We start from the raw sequence: 20,000 nt of genomic DNA, 5'->3' as shown, positions 1-20,000 counted from the left end.
AGAAAAATATTTTTTCATGCGGAAAAGAGATAAGAAGAGAGAGTGAGAGAGAATGAGAGAATGAGAGTGAGAGAGAGAGAGAGAGAGAGAAAGAAGGATGGATGGATAGGGAGTGGTAGGAGGGGGATAAAAAAAGGAGGATACCTATATCTATATCCAAGATAGCGCGTTATTTCATGATAGTAGTCACGGTCGTAGATGTTGAAGTAGAAGTAGTAGTACTACAAGTAGAAGAAGAAGAGCTTTATCGCGTTGTTTTTCGTCGGCTTGAGCCAATCGGTGCGTGAAATTCAATGGCTTCACGTTCCACTTGTATTCATTGCCCGACGGCATCGCCTTTACGAAAGGAAGCTTCGAAAATGCTCTTATGTTAAGAAAGAAAGAAAGAAAGAGAGAGAGAGAGAGAGAGAGAGAGAGAGAGAGAAAGAGGATTTTCGTAACATTCTCTAAATCCTTATCTCTTTTCTTCTCTCTCTCTCTCTCTCTCTCGCACTCTAATCTTTTCTAGTATCCAATTCTCATGAAAAAATCGCAAAAGAATATTTAAAAAAATTCGACATATTCATTAATTCACTACTATTCGATTTAATGTTCACTAGTAAATATAATTAATTATTATTATTATTAATTATTATAAATCATTAATAATAATAATAATAATAATAATGATAATAATAAATTTTATTATTATTATAAATAATGTTCTTGTTAATAATATAATATGATACTCCCTTTTGAATAATGATTATCCCGAAGAAATTACAAATTTATTATATTTATTATTGAAATAGGTGTCATTAATTATTTCGTCGAACGATTATTTCTGACGATTATTTTCACCCCGTCGTCATCGTCGTAATCGTCAACATCGTCATCACTGTCATTATCATTACAAATTATTATTCGAAATCATCGAAAGAGCTTTTATTAATGAACATCTGAATTTCAACGAGCTTATCTCGTTATAGGAAACGATCGTACAATGGGGAGACGGTGGGAAAAAAAAAGAAAAAAAAAGAAGAATAAAAGAATCGTTAACGTGACAGTCTCTATTGCTTTCTCTTTCTCTCTCATTAAGTGAGTCCCTTCGTTTGTATACGAACCCCTTTACTGTCTCTCTCTCTCTCTCTCTCTCTCTCTCTTGTCGTCGTCGTCGTCGTCGTCGTCGTCGTCGTTCGTTATTTCTCGAAGCGTACAAAGAGTCTCGTACAAAAATTCTTTACCCACGAAATCTCTCGCGTCAAAACTTGAAACGTTCTTTTTTCTTTTTTTTTTCTTTTTTTTTTTACTTTTTTTCTCCTTTTCTTTTTCCTTTTTTTTTCATTTCTTTTTTTCTTCTCTTTTTAACACCATTCGTCGCGCTACATCTCTTCTTTTTATCATCTCGAGAGCGCCCCTTCTTCTTCTTCTTCTTCTTCTTCTTTTTCTTCTTCTTTTTCTTCTTCTTCTTTTTCTTCCTCGTCTTTTTTCTTCTTTCTTTTTATTTTCTCTCCTTCGGTTTCTCTCTTTTATATCGTACGACAACGAAAGCTCGAAGACAGAACTGCATTGAGATTCACTCTTCGAAATTAAAGCTCGTTCTTCGTCGTCGTCGTCCTCGTTGTCGTCGTCGTCGTCGTCCTCGTCGTCGTCGTCGTCGTCGTCGTCGTCGTCGTCGTCGTCGTCGTCGTCGTCGTCGTCGTCGTCGTCGTCGTCGTCGGCTAAACGTATATTCCAAGTTCCCACTTTGTCGTGTAGAAAACGAACGAGACGTCTTTTCGATCCTTCGTCGATCGAACTGCAAAGAGAAAAGAGACAGAGATACAGAGATACAGAGATATAGAGAAAGAGAGAGAGAGAGAGAGAGAGAGAAAGAGAGAGAGAGAAACTAAAGGAAACTTTGAAAAGCAACGACGGCAACTACCTTTCCATTCTACTGCTTTCTAAAAGCTTTAACTTTTCGAAATTACTCCGGTAATCTCCTTTTGAAAATTAAACGCTGATACATGGAAAACCCTGTAAATATCTCTATATCTAAATATTGAAAAATTTTATGATTTCTTTTTGTTTTCTTTTTTTTCTTTTTTTTATTTCTTTTCTTTTTCTTTTTTTTTTTTTTTTTTTTTTCGTTTATTCGCATCACCAACAAATAGATATAAATGCTGAATGTAAAGAAAAGTACATTAGAAGTATATTAGAAACTTCAAAGATTTTCTTTTCTTACCTTTTCCTTCTCCCTTCCTTCTCCTCCTTCCTCCTCCTCCTCCTCCTCCTCCTCCTCCTCCTCCTCCTACTTCCGCTTCCTATAATACGTCGACAATAATTACGATAAGATTTCGCGTAAGATTTGATGGGGTTCGATAATGTTTCTAAAAAAAAAAAAAAAAAGAAAAAAATAAAATAAAATAAAATAAAATAAAATAAGAGAAGACAACAAAGATAGAAATTGGGATGAGAGTGTGATGAGAACACAAATGTTAAAGAAAGAATGAAAGAAAGAAAGAAAGAATGAAAGAAAGAAAGAAAGAAAGAAAGAATGAAAGAAAGAAAGAAAGAAAGAAAGAATGAAAGAAAAATTGCATTCGGTTTGAAATACATGGATACATATGTGCCTACGTATGATATACTTATCTTAAAAATCCAACATCTTGAAAAATGCAACGAGTTCCCACTAAAACTCGCTATTTGTCCATAGCCCGTGGCTACTCTAACAGATGTGGAAGACAGTTAGAAGCGATCATTCTCGTTTTAAGCTTTGCGAACGGTCTTGCATCTTTCTCTCTATCTCTTTCCCTCTCTCTCTCTCTCTCTATCTCTCTATCTCTCTATCTCTCTATCTCTCTTTCCCCCTCTGTCTCTTTCTTTCTATCTTACCATCTTTTTCCACTTACACCCCTTTTTCTTCATTTTCTTCCTTTTATTATACAACTCAGCGATTCTTCTTCTTCTTCTTCTTCTTCTTCTTCTTCTTCTTCTTCTTCTTCTTTTTCACACTCACACTCTCTTTCGTTCTTTCTTTCTTTATTTTTGTTTTACTTTTCTTTTTCCCTTTTTCTTTTTTTTTCTTTTCTTTTTCTTTTTCTTTTTCTTTTTTTTCCTAATGTTTTATTTCTATCTCCGTTCCTTTTCTCCATTCATCTCTTTCTTTCGTCTGAAAATGTGTCCCCTTTTTCTTGTACGTACGAAGGACAGCTAATGAATTCGTGGCTTTGGATGCAAATTGGCTTAATTCGTTTTTCAGTTTGAATTTACTCGCCGACAATAATTCCTCAACGAATTATCTCTTTCTTTCCCTCCAACATTCTCTCTCTCTCTCTCTCTCTCTCTCTCTCTCTCTCTCACTCTCTCACACACTCTCTGTCTTTCTCTCTATCTCTATCTCTATCTCTATCTCTTTCGTACAACTTTGTTATTCGATAAATATTTTTCTAATGAAACTTATGATTGCGAAACTATAATCAGCTGATTTTCTTTAATTGTTGAAGGAGTAGGAGAGTTTGCGAAAGAGTTTTGCCATTCAACTTTATGTTGTTTCTCTTTTTTTTCTCTTTCTCTTTCCCTTCTATTTAGCCACCCCCACCCCTCCCCCCCTCTCTCTCTCTCTCTATCTCTTAGCTCGCGATTATTCTCTTTTAAATCGACGAAAATACGCACGCGAAAAGTTCGCCGCTCGTTAGGCGAGATAAGAAAACCAAGATAACGTTTCGTTCACTCGATGTATTCGTACTTTCCTGCTTCGGAAAGCTACTTTTGAAACTTGCGGGAAGTTCATTTAGCGATAACTTGTTGTAAGTTACGATAAGTTGGCGCATTCTTCTGGTGAAACATGTTAATAAGTGAAAATTTATTCCTACGACAGATCGATAAATTTCATTTAAATTTTCATTAATTCATTATTATCAAAAACCATTAGATTTTCTATCTTATGGTTTCTCGGTTATAATAATTAAATCATTTATCACGTAAGACAATCACAAAATTTTTACCTTTAATCTAATGAAAAATTTCGATTGGTTTATTTTCAAAATAAAAATAGAAAGTATTATTTTATATCTTGGATTTAATTTTTCCTTTTTCTTTTATCTTTTTTTTTTTCTTTTTTTGTTCTTTATTTATTTATTTATTTATTTCGATAAAAGTTAGAGAGAGAGAGAGAGAGAGAGAGAGAGAGAGAGATAAAAAAGAAAAAAGAGAAAAAAATAATAGCATTACAATAGTATTGTAGAATCAAATTCAATTATTATTATTTAAATGCATCGTTTTAGAATACTCAATGAAATGATAATAATAACAATAAAATAATTGCACAATAGAGTTTAGAGGTTTGTAATTTTTTTTTCTTTTTCTTTTTTGTTTTTGTATTTCGTTTTATTTCAATGCAATTTTAATAAAACAAATAATAATAATAATAATAATAATAATAATAATAATAATAATAATAATAACAACAACAACAAATTGTCATTTTATTCTCAGATATTTAATTCCTTTATTATTATTATTTCACAATGCATCATTTTAGGATGTTGAATAAAATAATACATTAAATAATTAATGGACAGAGTGTCAGAATTAATATTTTTTTTCTTTTTCTTTTCAATAGTAATACATCAATTTAAGATTTTATTCTCTCCCTCTCTCTCTCTCTCTCTCTCTCTCTCTCTCTTCGCAATGATTACAAACGATGTGATCTTGCGAGATTGCGTAAAAAAAAAGAAAAAGAAAAAGAGGAAAAGGAAAAAAAAATAAAAAAAAAAAAAAATAAAGAAAGAAAGTTTGTTGAGTAGTAAACTTCGTTGAACAAAGGCAAGCCCGGAGGCATTGCACGACGGAAATGTTTATCTCTCGCGAAGCCATTCCTTCTCGTATTTCCTAATCCTTCGGGCCATGCTCTTCTTCCTTCTTTAGCCCAAGACTCGAGATCTTCGGTAGAACAACGAAAGGATTATGAAAATGGGAAAGCCAAGTCGAAACTCTGAATTTCTCTGACGAGCTAAGGATATAAAAAAGAAACGAAAAAAGAAAAAAAAAAAAAAAAAGAAAAAAAACAAAACTAATTTATTTGCATTCGAAGATTTAGAGAGCGAGAGAGAGAGAGAGAGAGAGAGAGAGAGAGAGCGAATGGGTTTTTCTTTCGTTTGTTTATTTGTTTATTTAACTAATTTCACACTTTACATCGTAACTGTATTCTCTTAATATCCCGAAAGTTTCGAAGTTCCAGAGTAAAAAAGAAATTTCAAATTCTTTCTCTTTTTTTTTTTTTTTTTTTTTTTTTTCATTTTCATTCTTAAAGATTCCTGTATCCATACATCTATTAAAAAGTTCACAGTCGTTAATGGTCAGATATCCAGCGTATATACGTATTCTTTTATTTATTTTTTTCTTTTTTTTTTTCTCTTCTATTTATATATATATATATATATATATATATATATATATATATATTTAAAATTTTTTAAATTTCTCTTAAAGATCCAATTTTCATAGAGTTTATTTTGTTCGTTTTCTTTCTATTAGCGTTCAATTCACCTTTCCATTTTCACATCCATTTGTTCTTTTAATCGACCGTTCGAAATCGTGTTAGTGGCAGCTCGACTCATTCGTAAAGCTTCTGTCGAGTTTCTCCGCGAGTAATAAGTCCTAGAGAGAAAGATAAAGAGAGTCAGATATAGAGATAGAAATAGAGATAGAGATAGAGACCGAGATAGACCGAGATAGAGAGAGAGAGAGAGAGAGAGAGAGAGAGAGATAAAGGAAGTCGATATCTATCATCGATATCGCGTGAAGAGAACGGATATATCTTTCCCAGGACACTTTGAAAATTCCGATAGTATGAATTCCTCTCTCTCTCTCTCACTCACTCTCCCTCTCTGTCTCTCTCTCTCTCTCTCACTCCTTTTTCCTTTCCTTCTCCCACATTTTCGTTGTTTAATTTATTAAATTCTCTCAATGTGTTTGTCCAACTCGTTAATTTTTCTTCGTACTCTTTTCTTCTAGTTAAATCGATAAAACTTTGGTATTTAATATAGTTCCTTTTATTTCTTTTTTTCTTTCAATTAATTTTAATTGATTAATGGAATCCATTATCAGTTTTATGTTATGTATAAACAGAAAAAAAAAATATGTATATGTATATATATATATATATAATGTGCATCTATATTATATATGTATGTTATACATATATATGTAATTGTATGGATGTAATATATTTTGCAAGCATTTGATGTAATGGAGAGAAAGAGAGAAAGAGAGAGAGAGAGAGAAATAAATATAGAATTATTACTTTTTAAATATGAGTTTTGTTATCGCAGAGATAATATTCGAAGAAAGTTTTCAGTTTCAATTTCAATATAATTATTATCGAGAATAACAATACTAACTAATCAATCTCTTCCGCGAGAGCTAATTAAATATGAAAGGAATTTGGAATATTTAATTATTATTTAATATATGATCTCAAATATTCGTATATATTGATTTAAATGTGCCATTATTTAATATGGATCGTATTTCTCTCTTGCGAATGAATTCATCGATGCAAAATGTTGGAAAGCTTTAATTAGTTGAAATCATCAATTCGTGGACGCATTAACGCCATTTTTAAATACATTTTTACATAATATAATATTACCAACACACACACATGTATATGTATATATATATATATATATATATATATATATATATATATGCGAATATTATAAATATTTCGTGAGAGGAAAATTGATAAACATATTAAGTTTTCCAATTTCGGTACGACTTCGTTTTACATAAAAAGACAAAATCATTATTCGAAAATAAACGATATACGTATGTGTAACTAATACACATAAAATATACAGTCAAACGTTGTATAGTTAATAAATTCTATTTAAACGAAAAAGGAATACAATTTAAAAGTACAGAGATAGATCCATTAATTAATTGTATGTTAGCGATATATTTCATGGAATCGATATATCCATCGAGAAAAGAAAGAAAGATAGAAAGAAAGAAAGAGAGAGAGAGAGAGAGAGAGTAGGAAAGCAAGAAAAAAGGAAAAAGAAAAGAAAAGAAAAGAAAAGAAGAAAAACGAGAACGCAAATGATATTTAAAATCCAACAATTTTCCTTTTTCCTTCTTTTTTTTTTTTTTTTTTTTTTTTTTAAGGTGATAAAAAAAAATTTTTTTTAAATATTTTTTAATCCTCTTAAATATCATTTATCTAATAACATTAGGGATTTCTATTTAGAACTAAAGATTCTAATAGAATTATCTATTAGTCTTATGAGATAAAAAAAAAAAAAAAAATATAAATTAATGACAAGTTCGAGTTAAGATAAATCTCACGATCTTATCGTTACACACAAATGAAATATTCAAATTGTCTTACGTATATGCATACACGCAAAATATCTTCTATAAGTCGAACAAGCAAACAAGTAAACAAGTAAGATAGAGATAGAGAGAGAGAGAGAGAGAGGGTGGGAGGGAGGGAAGATTCTATGAGCCCTTCGAACAAGTTTCTTGTCTATCTACCGACTGCGCAGACGCATTTGCAAGCAAAGTTAACTTATGGTGATCGAAACTTTCTACTGAAATAACTACCGCGGCTGGCTTTCTACACACAAAACTTAGTCGACGGCGGTGTATTAAGGAGACACAAGGCTCGTTTCACTGTTTCAAAGAAATCGAATTTCGAGACGATACGATATAGATATACTATAAAATCCTAAGATGATTTTATTACATATCTAACAAAAATCGATTATTCTTTCTCGTAACTTTTCTACGTTGGCTCTTTCATCCTTCTTACTCTTCCTTTTCTCTTTCTTTCTTTTTTCTTTTTTCTTTTCTTTTTTCTCCTTATCAATCAGCTTGAAACTTTTAATCCATCCTCTGTATATACGAAATGAATTTTTTATATATATATATATATATATATATATATTGATATTTATATATTTATATATTTTTTATATATTTTATTTTTTATATATATATATTTTTTTTTTATATATATATTTTTTTATATAATATATATTGAGACCCAACGCTTTTCTTTCAAAAGAATTTTTGTAATGGATTTGTTATTTTACGCAAGAAAAAAAAAAAAGAGAAAAAGAAAACAAACAACTTTTGTACCATTTATACAATCTTTTAAGTTCGACAGTATTTAATATGATCGAATCGATTTGTTTTGAATCGAGCTTTTTCGAGTTGAATCGAATCGAATCGGATCGGATCACATTTGACAAAAATGCGTCGAATTGATACGAACTTAAACCAAACTGAACTGACCCAAATCAAACTGATCCAAGTTGGACCATGTCAACCCTATTTGTTCCTATTCGATCCTATTCAAAACTTTCATAATTTCGCTCGAACTTTCTATCGTAGTCTTTGTGTCAGATTATTAATTATTATAATTTTCTATTTTCTTGTCCCTTTTCTTTTTTCTTTTTTACTTTTTCTCTTTAAATAAATATTACGCCAATAATAAGTTCTCCTCCGTTGGGAATCAATTTATTCGATTACCATATTTTATGAACGATTGTCTTAACTCACGAATCGATAGAGAAAAAGAGTAAAAGAGACAGATACAAAGTGGAAGAGAGATAGAGAGAGGGTTATATATATATGTAAAAAAAAAAAAAAAAAAAAAAAAAAGAAAAGAAAAGAAAAATAAAATAAAATTTTTGCAAATATCTGCAAATATTTGGAAACAGGATTTCGATATCGAAAACGTATGAATAGAGGAAGTAGATTTTTATTAAAAAAAAAAAAAAAAAAAAAAAAAAAATCTTTTTTAAATAAAAATAAAAAAAAAAAGAAAAGTAACACAAATATACATACACATCGTTTCGCGTTGGCATATCAGTATTTTTACTTTTTGGCTAAGCTCTCTTGTGCTCTCTCTCTCTCTCTCTCTCTCTCTCCCTCTCTCTTTTTCATCGAGTTGTCCACTTTTTTATTTTTTTTATTTCATTTCTTCTTCCCTTCTTTTTTTTTTCTTTTTTTTCTTTTCATTTTTAATTCTATATTTTTTATATTCCGTACAAACGTTGGTTCGAGGAGAAACGATTTTTTTTTGTTTCCTCCCTCGATAAATACATACATACGTAAATACATATATATCTATGGATACGTAAGTACGTCTGCACTATTATATTTGCCAACTAATTACACATTGGATATGCAAATGCAGAAAAAGATGCTTTGGGAGCTTTACATTGGAATTTCGATTCATTCTTCCTCTCGCTTTACTCCGTACTTCACAGTATCCTTCTCTCTCTCTCTCTTTCTCTCTCTCTCTCTCTCTCTTTCTCTCTTTCTCTCTGTCTGTCCGTTTGTCTCTCTGTTTCTCTCTCTCTCTCTCTCTCTCTCTCTCTCTCTTTCTCTCTTTCTCTCTGTCTGTCCGTTTGTCTCTCTGTTTCTCTCTCTCTCTCTCTCTTTCACTGATCCTTTTTTTCTCAAGCAATTCTAAGAGACTCCCAAGATGCACGTTTGTCTCAAGCCGTCTTGTTCCCTTTACTCGAACTTTTTCGTATAATTCTAAGATTTGCCGATGAGAATCCTGAATTTGTTCTCGCATTCGTTTACAACGAAGACCTCTGTTGTTTTTCACTAAATCAATCTAATGTTAAATTATATATATATATACGTATATATATCAATTTTTTAAATTTGTAATACATCTTCTTACAAATCGATAATGCACAATTTGTTTAATTAAATAATCGAATCGTTTTATATTGTATATTTATCGTATACCAATTTAACTTCGAAATAATACATTTGTAATGTATCTATATTTTTTAATTTTTGTTTCATTTGTTGTTCTTTTTTTTCTTTTTCTTTTTCTTTTCTTTTCTTTTTTTTTTCTTTTTTCGTTCTTTTTCTTTAGGCACAAGTTATATATGCCCTCTTACTAACGCGCAATATGACTTCGCTAGTACAATTAAGATATTATCATTTTTAATGTAATAAAATTATAGAAAAGGAAAAGAAGGGAATTTAACAATTCAAAAAAAAAAAAAAAAGAAAAAAGAAAAAAAAAAGAAAAAAGAAATTTTAACAAATGAATCGATATTTATTAAGATTAGATTAATAAATCAATCTCGATCAAAATAGATAACCTGAATCTTCTTCATTAATTATATTTTTCTAATCGATGAATTAAACGTATGATCGACATTTATTATTTTTTTGTTTTGTTTGTTTGTTTGTTTGTTTGTTTGTTCGTTTGTTTGTTTGTTTGTATCGAATTTAAAAATTTTAAAAACACATAACCCATTTGTGATACGATAATGTTGAAATTTTCGAATTTGCAAATGCATTTATAATATACATATATTATAAGGTATCTTATCAAAAGGTGGTTGTCATATCGAAGTGGCAAAGAAAAATTTCGATGCACTTAAGTGCATTAGGAAGAGTTCGACATTCCAAAGATTTTGCTTGTCTGCCTTTAACAGACTTTTCAAGATGTCTCTATCTCTATCTCTTACTCTCATTGGTTCGCCGTCGGTAGAAATCGGATTTTCGAAGACATGCCTTCCTCATCTTACCATCAGCCAAAGTGCTTCTTCTTTTTCTTTTACTTCTTCATTTTTTTCTTCTTCTTTTTCTTCTTTGAAACCAGCCAAGAGAAAAGAAAGGAAAAAAAGATAAAAGAAAAATACAAAAAAGAAAAAAAAAGGAAGAGGAGAGAGAATTAAAAAAAAAAAAAAGAAAAAAGAAAGAAAAAGGAGTGCAAAATGAAAATGAAGATAAGAATGAGTATAAAAATAAAAATAAAAATAAAAATAAAAATAAAAATAAAAATAAAAATAAAAAAGAAAAGGGGAAAATGGCAAAGTGATGGCGTTGGAAAGAAGAAATCTTTATCCGAAAGGACATAACTCGAAATGAGATTCCCTTTCGTCGAGAGAAGAACGTACTGAATTATTTTAGACTTGTTAATGCAATTCCCTTAAAAGCTCACTGTGCATCAATGTATCAGAAAGAGAGATAGATAGATAGAAAGAGAAAGAGAAAGAGAGAGAGAGAGAGAGAGAGAGAAGGCAGTTCCATATATCTATGTATACTAAAAGTGAACTCTCCTTCTACTATACTACTATACTTCTATTTCATTCAATATCGTGCTTTCTATGCAACCGAGACGATCCCATCGTCGTCGTCATCCTTCGTTAGAATTTGATATCTGATATTCATATAACGTCAAGAGAGTACTATCTTGATCTATAGATCTTCTCTTCAATCTTCGAAGAAACGAAGATATATTTTTAGAAGAAATTCCTTTCTTTTTTCTGTTTTATTTCCTTTTTTTTTTTTTTTTTTTTTTTTTTTGTCAACTATCGATTGAAAATGTAATTTAATTGGTCGTTGTTTTCTTCTTTCTTTCTTACGATTATTTCCATTTTATTGATATCAAGAGAACGTTAACATTTGGATTTATAAAAAATGATTGATTATAAATTATTCTTTTCTTTTTTTGTTTTTTTTTTTTTGTTTTTATTTATGCTTTTATTAAAGAACGTCTTCAATGTTGATGAAAATTTGATCCTTAAATGATAAATTAAATGTAATTGTTTTAATGTTTCATTTTTCTCTCTCTCTCTCTCTCTCTCTCTCTCTCTCTTTCTTTTTTCCTTTCTTTTTGTTTTTTGTAATACGTTTGATATTACATTCGATATGTTTAGAATATATATATATATATATATTTTTTTTTTCCAAGAAAAAATTCATTTTCTTTTTTTCCCGATCGTCATTTATACACATAACATCGATACGAAGGAAAATCCAATGTAATGGAATATTCAATGAAAACGTAGTAATAATTGTTAAAACTAAACAAACACATATATATATATATATATCTTTCTTTTCTTTTTTTTTTCTCGTTATCATGAATCGTCTCCATTATGTTAAATTTATTCGTAGTAAAAGAACACAGGATACTTTGGAAAATCTATTAAAACATTTTCCCACTGATAAGATATCATTTTTGAAATATAGCATAATGCTATACAATACGCCGGATATTCTTCTTTGTTACTTTGAAATCTTTCCGTAAACCGAACGAGAATATTCGGTTTTTTCTTTTTTTCTTTTCTTTCATTTTTTTTTTGTTTTTTTTTCTCATATGCTAGCAAGAGAAAACCAATCGGATTATTAAAGTTTCGTAGAGATACGTACGTAAATGTAATATCATCGAGTAGGAAATGAAGAGATAGGTAAAGAAAAACATAGAAAAATATCAGAAAAAATAAAGGGAGAGAGAGAGAGAGAGAGAGAGAGAGAGAGAGAGAGAGAAAGAGAGAGGATTAGATAGGTCGAAGTTCGTCTTCAGCAACATAGTTCAATGTAGTTTTACGATGTCTCGTTCAGTTACATCGTATCTCATGTAACATCGATATACCTTCGAGATCGAGCCTCGTAAATTCTCTTCGATCGAGAAACGTTGGAACGAAACGTTTGAAATATACTCAAAAAAAAAAAAAAAGGAAAAAAAAAAAGAAAGGAAAAATAAGTATATTATGTATATACATATATATATATATATAAATAAACAAGATAAGTAAAATGTTTTTCGCGATTAAACGTACGAATTCAAAAGTTAATTTCAAAGATTTTTCCCATTAATAATGGGCATAGTAAAATGCATAGGCGAGAAGATACTTTTAAAATGAAAAATAATTTTCAAAGAATTTTTGTATGATATGTACATATTTTATAACTTTTGTTATTATGTATAGTATATATGTATATATGTATATATATTATATATATATATATATATACATACACATTAAGAAAGATAAAGTGAATAAACTCTATTTCTTTCTTTCTCTGTCTCTCTCTTTCTTTCTCTCAATTTTTCTTTTCCCTTTCTCCTTTTTCTCTCTTTTCTTTTCTTTCTCTCTCTCTCTCTCTCTCTCTCTCTCTCCGAGTTTTCTCTCAAAATAAGCCCATTTCGATTTACGAGGAGCCGTGAAACAGGCCGATGATAACGGGAAAGCTCGTCGCTGAAAGCCGTTCGCCTTTCGTGAGTTTATGTAAAGAAACGATTTTTCTCTTCAAAAAGAAAGAGAGAGAGAGAGAGAAAGAGAGAGAGAGGGAGAGAGAGAGAGAGAGAGAAGAAATGTGTATCGTAAACGAGGAAAGTGGAGGAGACCGATAAAACGCTTCTCACTATGTCGAAAAAAAGTCTTCGTTTCGTTTCTAGAAAATGGAACGGATTAGTTGACGAGAAAAAGCTCTGATGAAGCTTTCAAATAGTCACGAAATTGTATCAATGTCGTAAAGAAAGAAGAAGAAGAAGAAAAAGATTTATAGGAATAAATCAATTAAAGATAAAATTTGTTGATCAAAAAATATATTATTTCGGTACTATCGATTGTACGATTAAATAAATCGAAAAAAAGAAAAAGAAAAAAAAAAAAAGAAAAAAAAAAAAAAAGAGAGAAAAAAATTGATCAACTGAAACATTTTTTAGTGTCGATACGTGCCAGAATTCTGATTAAAACCGAACGTGTTAATAATCTTCTTATTTGTATGATAAATATTAAAGACGTGAAATAATCAAGAAATCGAGAAATATCTCTGACCAATAAAAGAATGCGAATCTATTTCCTTCTCTTTCTCTCTCTCTCTCTCTCTCTCTCTCACTCTTTTTCTCTCTCTATCTATCTATCTTTCTCTTTCTCACTCTTTTTTCTTTTTAAGGAACAAAAAATTGTTCGACGTTACCACCTTAACGATAATCGAGGAACACGCGTGGAAACTGGCTCTCTCTCTTGTTATTTTCCATCTGAGTCAGGGGAAAAAAAAAAAAAAAAAAAAAAAAAAGAAACAAGAAAATGGAGAGAACAAGAAAAGGAAAGGACAAGGAAGAAAGAAAGAAAGGAAGAAAAAAGAGCCATCGGAAAAATAAGAAAGCTTATATGAACTCCTTTGATGTTGCATCGGTAGAATTTCCCATGGCTTTTGAAACTTTTCGGAAAGGTTTTAACAAAGCCTTGACTACTTTTTTCACAAGTTTCTCTAATAGTTTTACGACCCTTCTTTCGAAACTAGATCTTTTCTAACAGTTCTATTATCTTCATTCTAAATTTTTAGTTCAAAGGATGAGAGAAAAAGAAAGAAAGAAAGAAAGAAAGAGAGAGAGGAAGAGAGAGAGAGAGAGAGAGAGAGAGCAAGAGAACAAAAAGACACTGTATCCTCCTTTTCTATTATATACTTAAGCATTTTAAATTATATGATAACAAGTATGAATAAAGGAACGCATAAATTATGAGGCTTCCATAACCTTAATTACATTTTCTTTCATTGTTCTTTTGTAATTATAATTTATGAGACTTCGTCTAAAAAAAAAAAAAAAAAAAAAAGGAAAAAAAAAAAATAAAAGAAGGAAAGAAAAAGAAAAACAAATCGAAAAGAAAATCTGATATATTTTGTTATTTTAATCCAATTAATTATAATATCCAATTATTTATATTAATCTAATTATCTATAATTAATGTGATTATCATAGAAATCAAATAAATTATATTGAGAATGATTCTGCGTGGTAATAAAAAATCAAATATATATATATATATATATATATATATATATTTGATTTTGAATAAATCGACAGGTTTAATCATCTTAATCGATGACTCGACGTGGACGAAATAATAGCCTAGTATCGAAGTGTATTATCGCGATGGCATTAGATGATTGATTCTCTGCATTTTACCAGAAGTTGCTGTCATGAAAGGGAGCACTGATGATTTATCCTTTATGAGATTGATTTCATACGAATAAATCGATTCCTTTGAAAGTTTATTTCGATATACATGTAAATCGAATAGGATAAAAATATTTCTATCTCTTTAAAATAAAATACGATATGTTTTCTTTCGATTATATAAATTAATTAATTAACTTAACATTTCCATATAAAACATTTCGATATATATATATATATATATATATATATATATATAAATTTTTTATTTTATATTTTATTTTTTTTATTTAAAAATTTTACATACATATATTATATATAAGTATTAGGTTGGAAACTATGAAACGGGCATTTTTGTTTAGTTATTTATTTTCGTTCAATGCCCGTTTCATAGTTTCCAACCTAATATATATATATATATATATATATATATATATATATATACAATATATAATTTAATTCAATATATAATAGTTATGTATATAATTTTTAAAAATCATAATGATATAATATAATCATATAAATATATTATTTGAAATATTATATGAGAAATAATGAAAGAGAGAGAGAGAGAGAGAGAAAGAGAGAGATAATATAATGATATCGATTCGAAATGTATATGTACGGATATAAATAAAAATAAGAGACGAAAGTCATTCAAGGTAACATTCGGCTATGTTTATCCATTGATCGTATTAGTGACGTAATCTGTACGGCTTATCTGTACGTGTTTATCTGTCCTTTGTCCTTTCTCGTGTTCTAAGATCAGTCGTAGTTAGATCGTAAGAAGGTGAGCATCGGATAGACTATGATCTTACGACAAGCTCAGTTAAATTCTCATTTTTCTTAAGATTTTTCTTAATCGTACGAATTATACAATTAATTATATAATATAGATATATTTAATTATTTTATATTAATATTAATTTGCAAACAAATAATCTAATAGATTTAATGCAATTAAATTGATTGGATTATTTATCAACGAAATATTTTCTTTTCTATAAACAAGGATTATTTGAAAAATCATTTTTCATCGTTAATTTATATTATCGATCATTATCAATTCACGTTATTTTACATACGTTTCATATACTTTAATTATATACTGACTTATTTTATATTATAATTAATTCAATAACAATTTCATAAATATATATATATATATATATATATATATATATATATATATACAATATATAGATATATAATTATATACTGACTTATTTTATATTATATATAATTCAATAACAATTTTATAAATATATATATATATATATATATATATATATGCATGTATGTATAGGTATATATAAATAAAATATTATTCTAATATAAAAATAATATTTTTGATTTCAGTTGGCAACAATGTCAACGAACCACCTATCCTTGAAGCAGGAGGATACCCTACAGGTTTACCTCTTTCAGAATCGACCAAAGTAGGCACGTCTGTATTCGTCCTAAAGGGCTACGATCCGGAAGGATCACCAGTGAAGTATGGCATACAACTCACCGACTATTTCGTAGTCGACTCACGCACAGGCGCCATCAAGTTAGCAAAGCCCCTGAATCGTGAGGTAAGAAGTCGATCGCTTTACTCTCACTCGAATCTTTTTCTCACCCTTTTTTCTTTTTTCTATCCTATGGAAAAGGAAAGGGAAGAAAAGGGAAGCGAAGGGAGAGAAAAGAAAAGAAAAGAAAAGAAAAGAAAAGAAAAAAAGAAAAAGAAAAGAAAAGGAAAGGAAAGCCATTTAAAAATCCCTTACCTCGACTTTTTTTACCTCCTCATTTTATTTTATTTTATTTTATTTTATTTTATTTTACATCCATACGGGAAAATAAAAAAAAATTTATTCTCTTTATGCGCATATTGTTGTTAAATAAATATTAAAGAATTGATTTTACTTTATTATATATCATATTAACCATAATCTCGTATTCATTAACACTATAGAATTAGATATTAGAAGATTCAATTTATATGTATTATAATGTTTATCAACTAGTTGTCAAATCCGCTTGGTTATTGCTGATACGCTTATCCTTTCGAGAATCTAACGGTCCAGTGAAAACGTTCACGCATCTATGGATGCTCTAATTTATGGTATCGCGTTATAATCCTAATATATATAATATATATATATATATGTTTGTGTGTGTGGAATACATGTATATATACCGTAATTATGGCATTAACGAGATCGCACTATATATATCTTGTCAATTTAATTTATTCAGTATTATGTCGATTTATTTTTATATTTTTGAATGTTAATTAAAATTAAGCATTAGAGAATTAAATATTACATACAAATATAGATTAGAGAGAGAGAGAGAGAGAGAAAGAGAAAGAGAGAGAGAGAGAAAGACAAAGAGAGAGAGAGAGAGAGAGAGAGAGAGAGAGAGAGAGAGAGGGATGAAAGTAACGATTCATTACGAGGAATGAAAAACACAGTCTTTTGAAAAAGATATTTCATTACTTTCTCTCTCTCTCTCTCTCTTTCTCTCTCTCTCTCTCTCTCTCTCTCTCTCTCTCTCTTTCTCTGTCTCTCCATCTGTTTATCTATTTCCCTCTTTCAAAGATTTTTTTCGAGAAACGAGAAGGAAGAAACGTCTCTGTCGATGCTTCTAATTAATCTCGGAAAGCAGTCTCCATGTAATCGTAGATTATTAATCCTGCAAAGAGGTAGACGAAGCGAGAATATGGATATAATGTTGGGTATCAAAGGAGCGACACGTATGCGGCTTGATACATGCATCGTTATTTCCGCATTAACGGGAACACCCGAGTAGACTACAGATACTCTAGAAACGCATAAGCCTTTATCAAGTAAATCTAATCGATCGATTAGATATTTGAAAAGATAAATTTTCTAACAGATAATAAACGAAATAATATATTAAAATATCATTGATAATGATAAAATTAATTATAATATTATTTTATTATATTACAGATTACATTTCTTTCGAGATATCTACGGTATTGTTAGTCAATGATTTTTAATTCACGAATCAAACGAAATAATGAATCAATGATTGTTAAGTGTCACTTGACAGAGAAATTAAATAGATATATTTTAATTAATATTATTGAATATCTTGTATTATATTTCTTCTTTATACATATTTACGAAAATAAGATGAATTTGTTGGAAACAAATTTGTTTTTAACAAATTGTTAATTTATTATTAACAATAATCTGAAAATGTAGAGAAAATTTTGCTCTTTAAAACGATATTTTGAATCGAGTCTTTACGACTTTTAATTCCGGAGATATTCGTTCCATATAAATGAAAAATTATTTTTTTCGTTAAATAAATAATTTGTTTATTAACAATTTATTAGTTTATGTAATTTTATAAATCAAACACCATTTGAATGTTTTTCTGCTTTTTCTTTTTTTTTGTAAAATAAAATGAATTTAGGTCGTAAGAGTTTTTTTATAATAAATTGTTTATAACAAATTATTAATTAATTATTAACAATAATTTGAAAAAATAGAGGAAACTCTTCTCTTTAAAATGGTTTTCGTTTCAATACTCTGTGACTTTTAATTCCGGAGATATTCTTCCCATGTAAATGAAAAATTGTTTTCTTTGTTAAATAAATAATTTGTTTATTAACAATTTATTAATTTATGCAATTTTATAAATCAAACGCCATTTGAATGTTTTTCTTCTTCTTTTTCTTTTTTTTTTGTAAAATAAAATGAATTTAGGTCGTAAGAGTTTTTTTATTATAAATTGTTTATAACAAATTGTTAATTAATTATTAATAATAACTTGAAAATGTAGAGAAAATTTTGCTCTTTAAAATGATTTTCGTTTTAATTCTCTATGACTTTTAGTTCCAGAGATATTTCCATTTATTTAAAAAAGATTTACGTTGACACACTGACCTACATAATTTCATTCAAAATTGTCCGGCGACACACTGACCTACTTAAATTCCGAGAATTTACGCATCCCAGCTGGACATTACTACTACTCCTACTATTACTACAAACAGCTGTACTATAAAAATTATGAATGGAAATCTTTCAAAGGCGATATCTTCGAAACGAAAAATCGTAGAGACATGAAAAAAATATCGTTTTCAAGCGTAATTTATTCTCTATTTGTTTAAATAATCCAATAATATTGTTACAATAAAATTGATTTTGTTAAATAATTTTTAAAATGAAATTTATTTTCTTTTCGTTCGTATCGAAAATACATAACTATCATGAAATTATTTTCAATTTCTATTATAATCATATAAATTTTATTTCATTTATTTAACAATAAGATATATGAGATCTATTAGATAAATCGCTAATAATCGAAATTGAAAGATTTCATTTTTCGTTTCGTATCACGCAATGACTTAGCCATTTCGTAGACAGGCGCTATAAATTTCATCATTAATTGTATTGTAATCAATAATGAAATTAATTCAGTTTTAGTAATTAATTATTCGATACTGTAAGAAAATTAAATTAATATTAAACGTTGAAAAGGAACTTTGCTTGAAAAATTATATTTAAAATTATAATGACGGGAGGATAAAAAATAGTTGGTGAGAGTTTGAGTTTAGCAAGAAAGATAAATCACGAGGAAAAGAGAGAGAAAGAGGGAGAGAGAGAATGAAAGGAAAGTAGGATGCTGCACGTGGAGCTCGAATATAATTAATTGTCCTTTCGAACAGGAGCTGGTTGCCATCACGAAAGGGACAACCCGTTCGTCTTCCTTTGCGTTCGAACGAAGCCTCCAGAGGGCATTGACCTCTAGTAGAAATCGTTAATCAAGGATCCTCTTGTATCGGATAATTAATAGACACAATTGATTAGTCAAGATTAGCGAATTAGTTAGACGAATTTACTCGGACGAGTATCTCAGTCATTATTTCGTCGAATTCATTAATTATAAGAGCTTAATTATCTAAGATATCTTAAGTATCAATTAGAGTCTGACAAAATCTTGTTATCATTTATTTTTTTTCGTTTATCAATGATAAAATATCATCGTATAATTTATCCTTTACACGTATAGATATTGTCAATATATTAATCGTCGTCACGCTTTATGATGGATCCATTGTTTTCTATGGAATCCCATTCATTCATATATCCTATCGTTTAGGCGATTCTCACCTCAGTGACACAGTGACTTTTATATTAACGAAAGGGCATAAATTTAAGTAGAAGCTTCGTGAATCTCTCGAAGAAATGAAAGAGACTAGATATAGAATAGAAAAGAGAAAGATAGATGGATAAAGAGAGAGAAAGAGAGAGGGTGAGATACAGATAGAGATAGAGAA

At 29.0% G+C, this 20,000-nt stretch overlaps 1 protein-coding gene across 1 annotated transcript in view; it reads left to right on the top strand.

Annotated features, from left to right (window-relative positions):
* Positions 1 to 20,000, top strand: part of Cad87A (cadherin 87A) — a 149,562-nt gene that overhangs the window by 108,438 nt on the left and 21,124 nt on the right. Inside the window, exon 4 of the mRNA XM_085662682.1 lies at positions 16,058 to 16,275. Within this exon, the coding sequence (XP_085518808.1) occupies positions 16,058 to 16,275 (218 nt within the window). The remainder of the gene's footprint in view (positions 1 to 16,057; positions 16,276 to 20,000) is intronic.

Source organism: Vespa mandarinia, chromosome 19 (assembly GCF_050613455.1).
Source record: "Vespa mandarinia isolate Hongniang chromosome 19, ASM5061345v1, whole genome shotgun sequence".
Lineage (NCBI taxonomy): Eukaryota > Metazoa > Arthropoda > Insecta > Hymenoptera > Vespidae > Vespa > Vespa mandarinia.
This window is presented reverse-complemented; position numbering and strand designations above follow the sequence as displayed.